This window comes from Papilio xuthus, unplaced genomic scaffold (assembly GCF_000836235.2).
Source record: "Papilio xuthus unplaced genomic scaffold, Pxut_1.1 DF827714.1, whole genome shotgun sequence".
In the NCBI taxonomy this organism is placed as follows: Eukaryota; Metazoa; Arthropoda; class Insecta; order Lepidoptera; family Papilionidae; genus Papilio; species Papilio xuthus.
In genome coordinates, this window is record NW_013530935.1 from 5938194 (window position 1) to 5954066 (window position 15873).

At 33.9% G+C, this 15873-nt stretch overlaps 1 protein-coding gene across 1 annotated transcript in view; it reads left to right on the top strand.

Moving 5' to 3' along the window:
- Nucleotides 1-15873, top strand: part of ss (aryl hydrocarbon receptor spineless) — a gene marked incomplete at its 5' end in the record, with an annotated part of 86438 nt that overhangs the window by 32966 nt on the left and 37599 nt on the right. The window contains one exon of the mRNA XM_013310393.1: nucleotides 15639-15829. Within this exon, the coding sequence (XP_013165847.1) occupies nucleotides 15639-15829 (191 nt within the window). The remainder of the gene's footprint in view (nucleotides 1-15638; nucleotides 15830-15873) is intronic.

Genomic DNA, 15873 nt, shown 5'->3' on the forward strand with positions numbered 1-15873 from the left:
GCGCCTACCTTAATTCAATCAGTGAGGTTTGCTAATCGAATAAGCCGTATTTAACTCTGGTAAAGGGTTATGCACATGCGGACGAAACGCTCGAACTGTGGCGTTTCAACCGCCGATAAAACGTTTCAATTTTAAATAATAAATATCATTAAAATTATTCGCACTTATTTGAATTGCAAGATTAGATTTTATTTCAACAAATCGTATTATTTACGTATTATTTGTTATCACAAATTTAAGAGACGTACTTCTTTTGTTTGTCTACTTACTTCATATATTTTAAACGATAAGTATGCCAAATATTCTTTTACATTTAGTCATAGATTCTTCTATTAAACAATCGTATTGAAACTACATTTTAATGACAACATGAAGTGATTTATGTACTCTAGCGTTGCGGTTAAAACGCTGCGTTTTTTTTATAATGTGCACTCTCCTTTATAAAACAAAATGCATTCCCCGCCTGCTGCTACCAATAGGTTTTCATTTAATAAACCCTTTTATTGGTTTAACTGGGATTTACTTGGCTTATACGTTGACTTGCTTAGCTATTTGCGGTTAGCGAACTTTACTTTCATCAATTAAAATGCAGTTTACTAGGTAATCCAATAAATACAGGCACACAGATGTATTTTGTTTTGTTTGTCAATTACACTTTAAAACCACGGCTGGTGAACTAAAGCTTTTGCTTGTTTTTAAACATATTTTAATTTCTGATAATAATATATATAAAATTGATTTTATTTACACTGTTTAGTTAATAAATATTTCAGGTATTTCAAGATTTACTCCTGTTTCGCTTGAATTGTTTTGTGTTTTAAATGTTTGATTAAACAGCCTGTATTGTTTGGGAAGTCACTTGTTTGGTTTGGGCTTGCGTTTATCATTTTACAAATCTTGAACCAAATCCTTACGTTAATCCTCATATCAATTGTTTTCTTAAGTATTTTTACAATTTAAGTGTTGTTAATGGATAAAGACTTTAGTCTATTTCATATGTCAATTTCTTTCACTGTGAAGTTAAACAATAGACTTGCTTCTTATAACCTGACTGAATAATACCAAAGGTATTCAAGAATATTCTTATAATTATGGAACTATTGGAATAGTAAATATGTATTCTGTCTGATCACAATATTATATTGAATTTTTGGAGTAAAAACATTTGCAAACGGAATCAGTCAGTTGATATCGAAATTCAGCTAAGGCTTGTCAGTTTCGAATAAAACCGGATGTAACATTGGTATACTGAACTTTATTGGAGAGTGAGTGTTTTTAGCTATCGGAATTCATATTAAATTTAGGTCTTTATTGTTATTTTGTATGTTAAATATCAAGCCAACCGATACGCAAGTATCGAGGGAATTTTTCGCGATAAAATTTTGCATTTTGTCACCTTTACAATAGCAATTTATATCACAGAAAGACTTCAACGCAATTTATAGGCATACAAGATGATACACGTGACATTGCGTAGCTCTCCATGACTGGCGAAGAGGCGTGGTCGCTGTAAAACCTAGAGAAGTAAACTCAGTATTATAATCATTGTGTTCGATGGATTTAAATTAAATTACTTTAATGTAGTAGTGTTAGAAGAAAGTTGGTCGATCGCCAATCAGTCGTCGCGATCCGCCGCGTCCGAGCATCTTTATCCCCCATTCGCGCTTCCCCGGCTGCCGGCACAAGCGCATCTGGCATCTCTAAACTGACCGATGTCCATGTAATCACAGACACGCCTTCAATAATAGTATAACACACGGGATTATCCAACAATCGCGTTACCAGCCACTCCTACAATGGTCGTCCGTGGATTATTTGATGTTGAATTGCTTATTTATTGGTGTTACCATGGATACGCGCGAGCGGGAACGCCCAGTGTAATTCCATAAGTCTTAGCATATAGAAATAAGTAGGCAATTCAACAATGTCCGCGTTTCGCGGCTCCATTTTTATGCGCAACGTTAAGAGAGTTTCCTTTCGAGATTTTCCCCATACATTGTACATTTTACTCACTTTAATTGATATCAAAATATGTTAAATATACGTAGGATTTAGCGTAGAAAGAAAAACGGCGAATAAAAGTTCGCGCGCCATAGGAAAATGTGTTCTTCGGAGCGTACACTTCGGTTGTAAATGTGCAGCTATTTGTATAATTTAAAGGTTATTTGTAATACAATTATAAATCTAAGTAAAGAACCTATCATAGCATAGACTGCATAAAAAGAAATCGTTGTAAGATAGCGCACAAAGTTTGAACGCAAGCGCACAGATCTGACGGCGCGTTCGGGAGTGCAAATGAAGAAAATCTAACAAACGGAATAACATACAATGTAACACCTACTGCTACGTGTGGTGCAAATGAGAAAATAGTTGAGAATATTTTAACATTGTTTAAATAATACAAGTTTTAAACAGAGTTAAGAAATATGATCTTTTATTTTGAATATTCTGTAATTGAATATATTTGTAGCATAACAGATTGGTACATTGGGAGGCTGTAGATTTTAAGCTAAATTATTGTTTCGAATATTTTGTTTTTTATTTAAATTATCAGACAAATGCAAGTTATTTATGTTGCAAATCGCATTCAAACAATTAACAAGTTAATTTAAAATGATATTTATACAACAGTATTGTGGTAGAAATTTTTAAAAGTTAATTAATTGGAGGTCACAGGGGCGTGCGCTTTTAGGTTATTTTTCAACGGATTTTGTTTTCAATCATTTTGTCATGTTGTTTATGAATATCGTTTGCGTATTTTCGTAATCACGCGGTTGCTTGAATACCGATGCTTCCTAGACTTCGATTGACATTATTTTTTTAAATAAACAATAAGGTAAAGTTAAAGAAATATACATTTTTAGGACTTTTAGGGTTTGAATCACTCTTTAGAAGTAATGATATTTTTGGGCATGTTATTGAATATTTTGCATCAAATTTTCAATCTGATTGCATGGATTTGGTTCGAAATAAATTCTTTAAGTTTGATTTACGTGAAATAGGATGACTAATGAATTTATTCATAACATTTTGAAAATAGCAATAAACAATTTCTCAATTAAACTATCTCGTGTTTAAATAAAGATATAGTAAAAATACAAATCATCTTTTTTGCTTTTTTTAATTTTTATTCGAATACTCAAATCGTTAAGAAGAAACTTTTTATAATAAAGGTATTTGTCATATTTTAACTAAGCACTCACAAAAATATACGTTTATTTCAAAAAGAATTAAATTGTCTTAACTGACTTACAGTTACAATGTAGAAGGCCTGGGTTGTTGAAAAGATGCGTGAGATTGAAATCACGTTTAGGTTTTGTTTCAGCTAAAAGTATGAAGAACTTCAAATACGTAAAATGTTTTTATTTAGTTATTCCTAGTCAAGCGTTTTATTCAGTAAGTTTTGTCACAAATAACATGGTAAAATTTATGTAACGCGTAGACTTTCGCTGTCGAAAAATAACTTGAATAATAAGAAGAGAATATGTGTTCCTTACACGTGTTTTGTTGGTTGGTAGAAACTTACTGTAATAAAAAAATGAGGTTAAAACATTTAGTTAAATTAATAAACCGTGCGATGTAGAAAATTTGCATCGTCTTATGAAAAACGATGGCTCCACTGAAGCGGAATGATCTCGCTAAATTCCGAGAATTTTAATGTTAAGAAACCTGTTCATTAGTTTTGTCTGCACCAAATTATTCCACAACTTAAAAACTCGTATAACATATTGTTGTTTCTGTTTTATTCAAAGAGAATGAGTGGCATGGCACTATATTTATAAAAGTAAACATGAATTGGTCTTGACGATTAATATTTGAAAGATTATGTAGCTTAATAACTGTATAAGGCGTATTTATGGCAATAAACCTCCTTCGTAGCACGGGAGAGGTACGTTGCCAAAGTGGTCGAACTGGCCAGTAACGTGACGCCGCGCGCCATATTAAAAGAAGTAAATAAAGCAGTATCCGACGTTCTTACTGTGAAGGAAAACATCGTGACGCAACCTGCACATATCTGAGAAGAAATTCAAAGATATGTGTGAAGTCAACCAACCTGTACTGGGCCAGCGTGGTTGACTATGGCCTAATCACCCTTAACTTAGGGTAGGATCCGAGCCCTTCGGTGGACGCGTATAGTGAGCTGATGATGAAATAAAGCAGATTACTTCCTTGTTCCTGTTTTTCTAGCAGCAGATATTTTGACGCAGCTGTATGCCTCATGGTTGACTGAAGTGGTAGGTATGATAAATGTTATAGTCAACCATATTGGTCTACTTTAAATAAGACCAATTATAGTAATATCACAGCCAATGTTGAGCCAAAAAATTGCCCTAAAAACTCTGTTCCAATAAATTAATGTGTAGTCTCCTTTATTGATCCAAATATCGAGTTTCACTGTTTGAACTACTGTATTGGCCCGGCTGCGCGCGGGTCCGGCGTGCGCCGCTTTTTTGTATCTCCAACTCTGTTCGAGCGTAAAGGAATGTTCCATGCGCTGCGGGCGTGTATTGTTTTATTTTGTGCCAATTGGGAGGAACTAATTAATCGCATTCTATATTTATTTATCTTTAACATTTTTAATTTTTATTTATCATATTTTATTCAGTTTTAGTTTTGGTTATGGCTATCGTTTCAGTTGCTTGGAATTTTTTGTCAAAGGATCAGAAATAAAATTTTGTTACATTTTTTTGTTTCAGGTTTGCTATTTAGAGTTTGAGGTTTTAAAACGTATGATTTTGTTTATATTTCTCAGTTCTTTGTGATAAATCAATTGATATTACAATGGTCATACCATTTTTATGGAATTATATTTAATAATATCATCTAATTATGTTATAATATTTGTTCTTCCACTAAATGTTGGTTTCTGAGACTAAAATCCCCGTTCAAAATATATTGTTATCTCTATTTCGACAGCTATATGTTTTATGCAGTAAACATTGGTCTTAGAAACTAAGGAAGACATTGTGAAAGTATTAGAAAGGTCTAATCGTTTATGTCTTTATTTGGAATTACTTTCTTACTTCATTGTTGATCGAATGTTTACTTCATAGTTGCTGAGATTCGCACAAAAAGTGATGCCTCGCTCGAGCAATCTCTGACCATATCAAATGATCTCTTTAATTAGTCATATATCAGTGATTACTGCCCAGCCCTCGCTCTGTTTCTATTTTAATGTTTTGATGCGTTTTTGTTATATTTTTTCTATGACGTCAACAAACTCGGATACAGTTAACTTGATAGGTGAAGCATCTTTCCTTGAATTTAACTGTTATATTATTATGTTTGCATAAATGTGTTTACAGTGTAACCGTTTGATGTTAGGTTCACGTGATATAAAACACAATAGCGAAAATTTTCTTTGCGACTTTTCTAATTAACTGTATCCTTAACAGTGGTAGTGCCCACTTTAAAATCTTCGTACGAATTGGCCCGGTTAGGCCGGTGAAATACCACGACCAAACAGAAGACAGGCGTGAAGTGGAAGCAATTCCGCGTTTCGTCTGATAAGTATGCGTCCTTGAGGCCTAATTTAGTCCTCTTTCCCTTCCCGCCCATTTTCTTACAAGAAAAGGACGGGAAGTAGATGTGGACTTTCCGGATGAGAAAATGCATGGCACGGAAAAATATTTTCTTTCTGTGCATCCTCTTCTCCGTCGAATAAAGGTAGGCAATGCAATTGCGTATGTCTATGGGCAACAGTCACTTCGCTATTTCCATCTTATGATATAAAAAAAGCCTGAGACTCAAAGGGATCTAAGTTCTATAGATATACTGCAGTAGGTAATTAGTTACATATGCACGTTATTCCTTAATTCTTGCTAAAAAGCAATTCTACTCCAATTGAATAATACAAATAATTTATTATGCTACTAAGGGACATTGTGTTCAACAATTTAAAGACAACTCCGGACCTTTACAGTGCTCAGTTCCAATCCATTAGTGTAACCAAAATCGCACAGCGATTTAAGTTAACCCCTCCAATGCTGTACTTAAAGTGTATTAGACACGCGCGTGCGGTCGCCGGATCCATTGTCCCATCCGCTGGAGGGTTGCCGCGGTTAATGTATTGGATTTACCTGACCCATCCGATGGTCTCTGACCGTTTTAAATTGTAACTAAATAATTTCAACTTAAAAAAGTATGGAATAACTGTGTGAAAGAGGATATGCGTAGGAAGGGGGTAGATTAGGATATGGACGATTAGTACATACTGTGCCGACCCTCGATAGGGATAAGGGCAGGTTAATAATGAATTATTTAAATGCAATTTACATTATTAGGTATTTTAGTCTCGCTGGCGTAAACGTAAGTGTCTCTAATACTTCGATGTTTTTACTATGAGATTATCTCTCAAACAAAAATTAATTGTTAATTTATTATAATTCAAATATTAGAAGTAAGACCTGATATAAGGTCATATGGTCATACTATAAATATGTAAGGAGTAATATAAACTTTCACCTCGCAGTTAATACATTGATAAAAAAGTTAACGGAATTGTTTTCGGCCAGAGATCGGTCGCTATTAAAATTATATTAAGCTCGCTCAGGGTCTTCGCGTAATTAATGTTTAGAATGTTCTGTTACTATTTCTTCTGCGTATATTCTGAAAGTAACTTTATACCATGATAAAATTTCTATAAACAAGAGTAAGACTAATTTAAATTACAAGAATAATAAAAAACTTTGTTTTTTGTATGCGATCTTTGGAGCAATTTTTCCAGAAAATAGTCACATTTTTGAATATACTAAAAACAAATATAAATTAAATGTATGTTTAGATGGATGGATGGATGGATGTTTGGTACAAGGTATCTCTAGAACACCTTCATGGAAAATTCGATGAAATTTGGCTTGAATATAAGACAAAGAAAAGCAGAACACATAGGCTCCTTTTTTTAATGTCGTGCGATTAGAGTTGCGGGCGACAGCTAATTTTATTTGCACAGATAACATGAAGTAATTAAATGTATTCACGTATTGTACAGCATTTTGCATTTGAAATATTCACAAAACACTTTCACGAAAACATACAACACCATTCATATACTTATATTAGATACTTTTTACCGATTTTCACGCCCAACCCTAAACGTGGCCATTCCAAATACAACCCTCGTATCAATGTTGCGGTACAAAGCGGGGGCCCTTTGTATTTTGACAGGAGTTAACGTTAGGGTGACGTCTATACTCTACACTATGCCTGTCCACAATGCGCCCTTGTCCATTGTCTGCGGGGCGCCTATCTATTGTTATTTGCACGGTTAAATGCGGCACAAGTGATCATGATACTTGTGTTGTCTGTAATTTATTGTATCTATTCGGTTTAATCGTAGTATGGTTAGCAAGAGTAATAAATACGAAGTATTAATCGTACAGGAAAAGATTCGAGTAATGTCAAGTCCAAATTAAATCCGTTCGCTATTCAGAACTGTTGCTTCTAAAATGCAGATCGAATGAGAATGGTATCAGAAAAATAAGATTGTTTTTTTTTATATTATAAGGTGGCAAACAAACAAACAGCCAGCCTGAATTCGTCGTAATAACGAAGCGACTGTTCCTCATACACATCGGCAATTGCAGTTGCGTTGCCTATCTTTAATCGATTTAGGAGGAGATACACAGAAAGAGAATATTTCCCCTTCCCATGCATCCCTTCCTGCAACAAATCCACTTTTTTATATATGGAAAGAGAAAGAAGATTAAAATTAGTTCGCCGTCAAGCGGTTGCTGTTAGGTTAATTATTCGAATATTTTTGACAGGGACTTACCTATCTAATGTACCCCATACTCGTATATTTTAAAAATTAACTTTGTGATCACACATTACTCGTCACTATAATAGCAAATGCTACTAGTTATATCGCAAACAACGACCGTCGAGCAATTTGCGGACAATTGGAGTGATTTGCAGTAATCATTTGAACAACAGTTATTTCAACTTTGTGCCATTTACAATACTCATGAACTGTGTTCACAGCATGTTAAAACATTCATTTACGTGCAAAGTTAACATGCTGTAGTTTTTTTTTATTCAAGTATAAAATAAAATGTGCCTTGGTTTGTAAAAAAAATATATTTTGGTTTACAGTATTCAATTTACAGCAAGAGCTAAGCTCGTAATGTAACTTATTTATTTACATACTAGCTGTTATCCGCGACTCCGTCCGCGCGGAATTAAAAAAAAACATAATAAGGAGCCTATGTGCTCTTCCAAACTATTGTTCTATATGTATGCCAAATTTCATCGAGGTCTGTTAAACCGTTCCGGAGATACCTTCAAACAAATATCCATCAATCTAAATATTCCCATTTATAATCTTTGCAAAAGTCAGATAAAATTATCACACAATTACAAAGGAAAAAACACAAAGAAAATATACAAACAACCAATAATTTAGCCAACATTGTAAGAAAAATTGAATAAGGTTCGTTGTAAGAATATAAAGAGGGTTTATGCACATTTTTATTTGAAACACTCTGTATACTACACTAAAAACAATAGAAAATGATAAAAAATAAATCACAAAAGTGAGGAATAACACTGGCATAAAATTAATACGAAAAAAACCTGATTTCTAAGACAACGATGTGTGATACGGTCCGTCAACATAAACATTGAAAGAAACATAAAATGAGTCAAGTCAACTCAAGCATTACCACTACGATTGACACTACCAAGGAAAAAACATAGGCGCAATATGAAGGAGAAATAACTTGAATAATTGTAGATTTTCTTTTCACGTAAAATAATACGACAATTTCACTTTGCCTGTTATATGACCACTACTTTTATCGACAACTCTATAAAAAACAAATGCAAGCCTTGTGTAAATTGAAGAAGGTAGGATAAATTTCAATATCAAACAATCGCTGCTCAAACAAAAGCTGTCGCCCGCGATTCCTTACGCGTGGAATAAAAAAAAAACTTAATAAGTAGCCTATGTGTTCTTCCAGACTATGTTCTACATCTATACCAAATTTCAGCAAGATTCTTGCAGCCGACCTTCAAACATCCATCCATCTAAACATTCGCATTTATAATATTAGTAAGATTCAAGGTTAACGCAATTGAAAAAGTAAGTCTCTGTAAGATTTTATTTTAATTAATTGGTCTTTTGCTCTTGCTCTTACTTAACTGTTGATAGAGTCAAAGAATCCTAGAATACGAATAGTTGTTTCGCAAAGATCTTGAACAAGGTTACTAAGATCGAATCAAAGTTGACTATTAAGAGATAGAAGTGGATAAAAGATTGTATTGGCCAGTTTTTATTCTATAATACTTTTACAATGCTTCTAGTTAAGGTTACATCTTACTAATATTATAAATGTGAACGTTTGGATTGATGAATGGATGGATGTTTGTTTGAAGATATGGGGAACGGCTGTATAAATTGCAAAGCAATTTGGCATTCATGTAGAACACAGTGTAGTAGAACAAATGGGCTACTGATTAAGTTTTTTTTATTCCGTTCGGACGGATTCGCGGGTAATAGCTAGTTTAGTAATAATATTAGTAATTTAATCTCCGTTGTGAATAAAAAACTCTTCCCATATGTAAGGCCTTGACTGGAATAGAAGTATGCGAGAAAAATCGACGGAAAACGGCCATTCTGACGAAGGCTGTACGCAATGAAGCGAAAACACTTATGATATTGGCATACTTAATTTTACTTGGCACACATATGCAGCCAACTATAAACATGATTTATCTACGTAAACAAAAAACAACTTTACGTACCATGATTTTAAGATGTTTTTTCCTTGTACAACAATGTGTACTAACAATCATTTGGCTCTAACAAGATGAAAAATAATTTTAAATTAAATTTTTGCTGTCGAATTATTTTGAATTTCATTTTTATGCTATTAAAGTTAAATTTCCTTTGTATTATTATTGTACATAATGTTCATTGTTCTCCTCAGGTTTTCTTCTTTGTATTCGATTATTTAATTACACAGCGAAGGTTGAGATGCAATTGTTTTTTTGCAGTACTCTGAGTACGAATGATAAACAAATTGATTGCTAGAGCTTTATTGAATTATAATAATGACCTTAACATAAAAATTAAACAAGCGAAAAATAAATAAGACTAATAAAATAATAACTAACTTGGCTAAATGTCATATGACTATGAATATGACTAATGACTAACTTGGCTAAATGTCATATGGAAGTGGGGCAGAGGTAGTACACTGTACGCCGGCAGTTCTATCACGGGGTCTGCGTTTAGTTTCGGGCTATGCTATGATTGTCAACTCAGAAATATGTACGGCAATCAGTTAACGAATTAGATCAGTTGGATATTATCAAAGTATTTATAATATTAGTAATGTTAATTAGGTAACCAATGGGTCTGACTATTTGAAGAAATTAAATCCAATAGCTTCTCTACACTCTCCAAAATCAGTTTTGGTTGTTTACTTTACATATGGCTGTATAATAAAGCATGTTACTTAACTGTCAGTCGGCTGAAAGCGACTATTTTATAATTTCCTTTTAACCTTTCAATTGAGTTCGTGTGAGGCCCTCGTGGTTCATAGCCAAAAACAAAAGACGACCTTAACCCATCGGTCATCGACCTTCCTAATGCACTTATAATTATACCATATGACGGACAGACATGTAAACACAGTCCCTATGACGCAACCTAAACTATTTCCTACGTAGTTTTTTGTTTAATGATATTTTTTTAGAGGAGAGGTGGAGATAGCCTACGGCCAAATATTCATGTAAATTACCTTACATTACAAACTAATATTTATGTTACTGTTAAATTTAACTGCCAGTAATATTTACACTAATGAGGTATATATGATAGTAAAAGAGTATTCTATCCCCAATTATAATAGGGTTAAAATCTTGTAAAGCCAATAAGTCTTAAAGCCTGAAAAAAAAGTTTTTAAAAGAGTTTGGCGTTTTTATTCATCTAAAAAAGTCCTATACTAAGCATCAACTGATCTTATTTACATTAGGAAAATTATATTTGACCGTCTAGAACTTAGGGTAGAGTATGGTAACTTAGGGTAAGCTACGAATCCGTCAGTAGGGATATATAGTAGGCTTATGAAAATCCGTATAGTACCCTACAGATTCCAAGATGTTTGCAACAACTTGGGAATAATCCAGTAGTCAACAATACCGTGACCGATACAACCTCGCATATCATTCAGCAACACGTTACGAGGGCCCTTGACTGTTCGTGACACAGGGCCTTTAGCCTACAGAAGGTGTAGTAAAGATTTCGTTTTCGTTGGATGCGTGACAGCGCGCTCGCATGACTGCACGACACCCATTCACTCACCGTCTGTGCCCTGGTCATTCACTCGTTCACTCTTTTAATTGGACGCGTGTATTTAACTTGTTTTATCGTACAATCTGATTGATTTGTTAAAGATCTATTCACAATTGTAAGCTATAGAATTGTGGCGACGAAAGATTATAAACTGTTCCGATTAATTACTTTCGGAAAAAATCATAGCAAATTAAGAGATCCCTTGATAATATATTTTACCACCATTGTCTAATTTCTTACTAATATTATAAATTCGAAATGTTGAGATAAATGGGTGAATGTATGGATGGATGGGCGGATGGATATTTGTTAAAAGGTATCTCTAAATCGGCCCAATGGATTTCGATGAAATTTGCCATACATATAGAACATATTCAGGAAGAACACATAAGCAACTAATTAACTTAATGCCAAGCAGACGAAGTCGCGGGCGACACCTAGTTTTTTATAATATATAAGTAGCGTATTTAATACGCATATAATTATATATATTTACGGTTTCTTACTAGTGATTTCATCTAAACAATTTATAATACAACAGTAAGATTTATTTTAATAGACAAGACAGTAGAATAAGCGGCTTAAATAAAAACTATCTCTTTGTTATTTTTTTAAAGAAAGTAAGAAAATGCAAAGTGCATAACCGTTAAAGTTTCTACGCAAGAACTCACATTATAAGTAATAAGATGAATATTATTAGAAATTGTCTATGTCTTTATTTTAAAGATTTAAGAAGAAATAATTTATAGAGACGCCAGTCGATACATTTATGTAGAATCTAGGTAGATTAAGATCTCTTGCGTCGGAGACTAAAACCCACTTTTGAGTCGCTGTAAGTGTATAGGAATAGTGGATTAAAGTAAAACTAAATAGTACATAAGCGCTCCCTAGATGTAAAAAATAGTATAAGAACATTATTGAACTTTTACAGTCTTGCATTTTCCATGCCTTCCCCTAAACAACATAACGGTAACAAAATGTTCTAAAACTTATTCAGCGTACAGTTATAAATCAAAAGCACGATTAAGTCGGTCCGATTAAATGTTCGTTAGAGTTTGGACAAATTACACTTAAGTATGAGAATCAGCTGTTCCTTGCGCTACGATTGTTTCGATTCGAATAATAGCAACGCTTTGTAAATCACAACGCTATTACTTTTAGTTTACTTATATAATTTACATATTATGCCTGATATCAGTGGTAGAGCCCACTTTAACATCTTCGCACGAATTCGCCGGTCCGCCCGGTACAATACTACTACCACACGACAGGCGTGAAGTGGAAGTTTAATTTTAGTCCTCTTCCCCTTCCCACTCTTTATCTTATAATAAAAGAATGGAAAGTGGAAATGGATTTTTCGGATGAGAGGATGCATGGGAAGGGAAAATATTCTCTTTCTGTGCATTTCCTTTTCTGTCGATTAAAGGTACACAACGCATATGCAATTGCGTATGTCTATGAGCAACAGTCGCTTTGCTATTTCAACGATTTCATGTGGTCGCTCGCTCCTTTGCCACCTTAAGAGCTATGACGTTACGCTATGGTGTAGTCACATGCACATGTAACATTGTATTTTTTATCTTGAAAATAATTAGGATATTCGTTTGAATTTCGAACAGTTAAAAAACAATTGAATCCGAATAAAACGGTTTTCGAATAACAGAGCAGTTATAAATCGTTAATTAACACGATTCGGTTACGCTTTTCAGCTGTGACACGTTCAAATCGACTTTAAAATGGAATCTGATCTAGAACCGTTTTATTTAATTGTAAAAACTGAATTTATACAGTTATATTTCCATTTGACGTGTTAATAATCAAAGCATAGACAATCCGATATTGCAAAATTTAATTAAAACTTTCCAATACTAGCTATATTGACACGTAGTGTGGTAGAGTCTGCAGCAGCATTGGCTGCTGTAGGGATAGCCTGCTTGATCGATGCTATACCACGACTATACAGAAGACAAGCGTGAAGTTTAAGCAATTCGACATCCCGGTGGCCCAGATCTAGTTATTCTGCCCTTCCGATTCATTGCTATTAAAAAAATATTGAGAAGGGAATGTGGATTAGACGAGGTATTGGATGGATACCAAAATATATTTTATGTAATCTTACTATTATTATAAATGCGAAAGATTGTATGGATGGATGTTTGTTGCAAGGTATCTCCGGAACAGCTCAACGGATCTTGATGAAATTTGGCATATATGTAGAACATAGTCTGGAAGAACACATAGACTATTAAATAGTTTTTCGTTTTCGAGTCGTGGGCGACAACTAGTAATCTATATATTATCCGCACGACATTACCTAGGCCGATTATAACAGTTGTCGATTATAACTTAATCGAGTTACGATTTATAGAAATAATCGGTCATTGATTTATTCGATTACCAGCATCATATCTACAATTCTTATTTTGAACCTTAAACATATGTAGTTAGGTTGTAATTTACAAAGTTAAGTTTATCATGTATGAATACAAATTGTTGCGGGCTATCAAAGGCCGTGGTACGTTTGATATCCCACCTCTGAATAAATCAACAAAAACGGCGGGCGGCAATGAGTAATGCCCGAATGTAATGCAGTCGTTCCGAACAGAGACTACATGGAGTAGGCTAATAAGTTTTATTTTAATTGCACAATATACCATCGCCGAGACTTACGAAAGACATATTTACTGTTGTCTCTCTTGATAAAAATGCTTCTTTGTGTGGCTGCTTTGGCAATTAAATCTCGAGGTAAATATTCTTTTACTAACCTAAAAGGTATTTTTAATATCTTATTTTATCTATGCTACACAATCTACTTATATGTTGGTTCTATTATTAATAATTCCGATGGTTTGTCTAAATGCAATATTTAACAGTAATTTAACAAACCATCATCATCAGCTCACTATACGTCCCCACCGAGGGGCTCGGAGCCTACTCTAAGTTAAGGGTGATTAGGCCATATTCAACCACGCTGGCCAAGTGCAGGTTGGTTGACTTCACACATATCTTTGAATTTCTTCTCAGATATGTGCAGGTTTCATCACGCTGTTTTCCTTCACCGTAAGAACGTCGAATAAATGTACATATGTAAATCGGAAATCGAAAAACACATTGGTACATGGCGGGATTCGAACCCAGGACCTGCAGATTGCAAGTCAAGTGTTTCACCCCTGAGCCATCGACGCTCAAGTATTTATGCTAAGTATTTTAGACTTATATACTTTATCATATACATTTGTTAAATATTTATAATATTTGTTAAATATATATGATAAATTATATTATTATAAAATATTAATCATCGACTCTATGCCATCTAACGTCTACATTACTAATTTAAAAGTAACCTATGGCAGAGACGTGTAGCACAAATTAACTAAAACAAATAGGTTATTTTGTTTGTTTCACTTGTATTTTTATGTTAACAAATGATAATTAAATGGACCACATTAGAAAAGTATCTATATCGACGTGAAATAATTTAAGATTTTTTTTACATCGTTTTTTTTATGTATTTCTTCTTTAATCAATGTCTTTAATAAGATCAAGTCAGTTTATCTAATTAAAATTAAGAAAATCAATAGTAAAGTTAACTTACATAATCAAAAAAAGATCTTGACAGACAGACGGATGGACAACAAAGTGATATAAGGGTTCCGTTTTTTTCTTATCAGGAACGGAACCCTAAAAAGGATGAGTATAGCTTATTATGTAATAATTAAGAAAATATGCAAGGAGAAAAGAATTATCATTTCTTTAAGATTTGGGAACTAGTTATAATAGCACCTTTAAAAATCTAATTTGAACATTTTATTAACAATTTCGTTAGTAATAAATTTAAGCTATTACTTGTGATGTGCACAGAGTAACTAACATTCAGATCAGTCATATCAAGTAACTAGTGACATCGAGTTAGGAACGGTAGCTGGTCTAACGAGTGTTCAGTCACGCAAGCTTGTTTGCATAACTTGAGGATAAAGCTCGAGTGCTGAGCTTTTTCGGCTTCTAAAGCTCGCCGTGATAATGTCGCTAATACTAGTGTGAAGTAACGGATGTGCTATTTTTACTTGGTAAAATTAAACTTTTTTTACACATTTTCGTTTAAAATGTTTTACAATTATTTTGGAAATACATTTTTCTACAGTAGAAAGTGGCAAACGAGGTAAAAAAAGTTTTCGATTCCCAAATTACTCCTACTCTTGTGGAATATGATACATCCCACAGACTTACAAATAAAAAAAAACAATAACACTTTTTGCGAGGATACAGAATACTCAGTACACATAACACAAATAAACAGTATCGTATCATAAACTTAAAAATGTTTCTATTGTTCCAGTATCAAGCCACCATCAAAGGACGGCGTCACGAAGAGCAACCCGAGCAAGCGGCACCGCGAGCGTCTCAACGCGGAGCTGGACACGCTCGCTTCACTATTGCCCTTCGAGCAGAACATCCTCAGCAAGTTGGACCGTCTCTCCATTCTACGACTCTCCGTCAGCTATCTGCGCACCAAGAGCTATTTCCAAGGTATGTGGAATAGTAATTAATTTCCCTTTACAAGGCCTCCTACA